This window comes from Amphimedon queenslandica, unplaced genomic scaffold, assembly GCF_000090795.2.
Source record: "Amphimedon queenslandica unplaced genomic scaffold, v1.1 AMPQUscaffold_2756_Cont25243, whole genome shotgun sequence".
NCBI lineage: Eukaryota > Metazoa > Porifera > Demospongiae > Haplosclerida > Niphatidae > Amphimedon > Amphimedon queenslandica.
This window is the reverse complement of record NW_003556910.1, coordinates 1-1,331: the sequence shown is the minus strand read 5'-3', so window position 1 is coordinate 1,331 and position 1,331 is coordinate 1. Positions and strand designations below refer to the sequence as shown.

At 33.2% G+C, this 1,331-nt stretch overlaps 1 protein-coding gene across 1 annotated transcript; it reads right to left on the bottom strand.

Moving 5' to 3' along the window:
- Positions 1–345: 345 nt before the first annotated feature.
- Positions 346–1,324, bottom strand: LOC109593127 (UPF0668 protein C10orf76-like; the record flags this gene model as incomplete). Its single annotated transcript, XM_020008356.1, has 4 exons — positions 1,270–1,324; positions 1,136–1,205; positions 993–1,053; positions 346–434 (listed from the first exon to the last, which is right to left on the bottom strand). Coding segments are annotated over exons 1-4 (250 nt in total), but the record flags the coding sequence as incomplete, so codon positions are not given.
- Positions 1,325–1,331: the final 7 nt, after the last annotated feature.

Sequence of the window (1,331 nt, the reverse complement as noted above, 5' to 3'; positions counted from 1 at the left end):
GAGAGAGAGGGAGAGAGAGAGAGAAAGAAAGAGGGAGAAAGAGAGAGAGGGAGAGAGAGGTGATATCATTATTAGATCAATGACGGACTGTAACCAGACACTAGCGTATCTATGACCCTATACATGTAACGATACATGTAAATATGTGGGCTATGTGTACATGGATGCCTGTATCATGTTAAATTATACATTTTTATAAGCTTATTATATAATAAACTGTTCTCCTGCTACAATCAAAACTAAAGCATTCCAAGGGGAATAGAGAAATAGAGAGAATATGATATGCCATGCAGGAATACTAGTATGTCTATGACATATGGTAGTAATCATGACAGCTGTCCTTACCATTCCACAACTCCTTCCAGCTGTAACTCAGACGGACTTTGTGCCTTTTTTGATAACAAAGGAGCCTGTGTACAATCCCCAGGCATTTACTAAAAATTAAATTACATTAGGAAGTGATTTTTAATCATGTACAGTAAACATGGGCAATGCATGGGGTTTTTATTCAAAATGGTTAGGAGAATAATCAAATTTTTTAAAATGCTCAAAAATCGGGCCAAAATCCCTGTACTATATAGTACAGGCCTACAGGGACTTTGGCCAAATTTTGTCAAAAATGAAAAGAGAGAATTCTCCATTTCTATAATTTTTTTCTGATACATATACATGTTTTTATGGTATATTTCAAATTTGAGCTCATTCCGATTAAGTTTGGTTTTTTAATGAATTTTTAAAGTTACTCTAAAATTGGGCCAAAGTCCCTGTACTATAGTACAGGGATTTTGGTCAGATTTTGCCAAAAATGAAAACGAGAGAATTATTCATTTTTATAACTCTTTTGATACATATACATGTTCTTATGCTATGTTTTAAATTTGAGCTGATTCCGATCAAGTTTGGATTTTTTACAAATTTTTAAAGCTACTCAAAATTTTGGCCAAAGACAATGGCAATTTATTGGACTATTGTAGAGTGTATAGTGAACTCACCAGTAAAGGTCACTGTGAAAATTCTGGGAGAGGTGACTAACTATAAACTCAACTATCAATTCTTTTAGAAAGATAAAATAATAATAATAATAATAATAATAATAATAATAATAATAATAATAATACATGTAACTAATCCTTACCTAGAAGTGATCCAGCCATTGATAGAGACTGCAAGGAGTTCTCTCTCTTCACTTTCCTGTGCAGCAAATTCTTAATAGAGAGAACAAGCAATGAGGGTATTATGTGGAGGTAAAATATAAGTACAATGGCTTACTGCTCTGTGTATTTCGATGTGAAACGTCATATTTGGATCAAATAGAAAGGCAGTGGACTGAG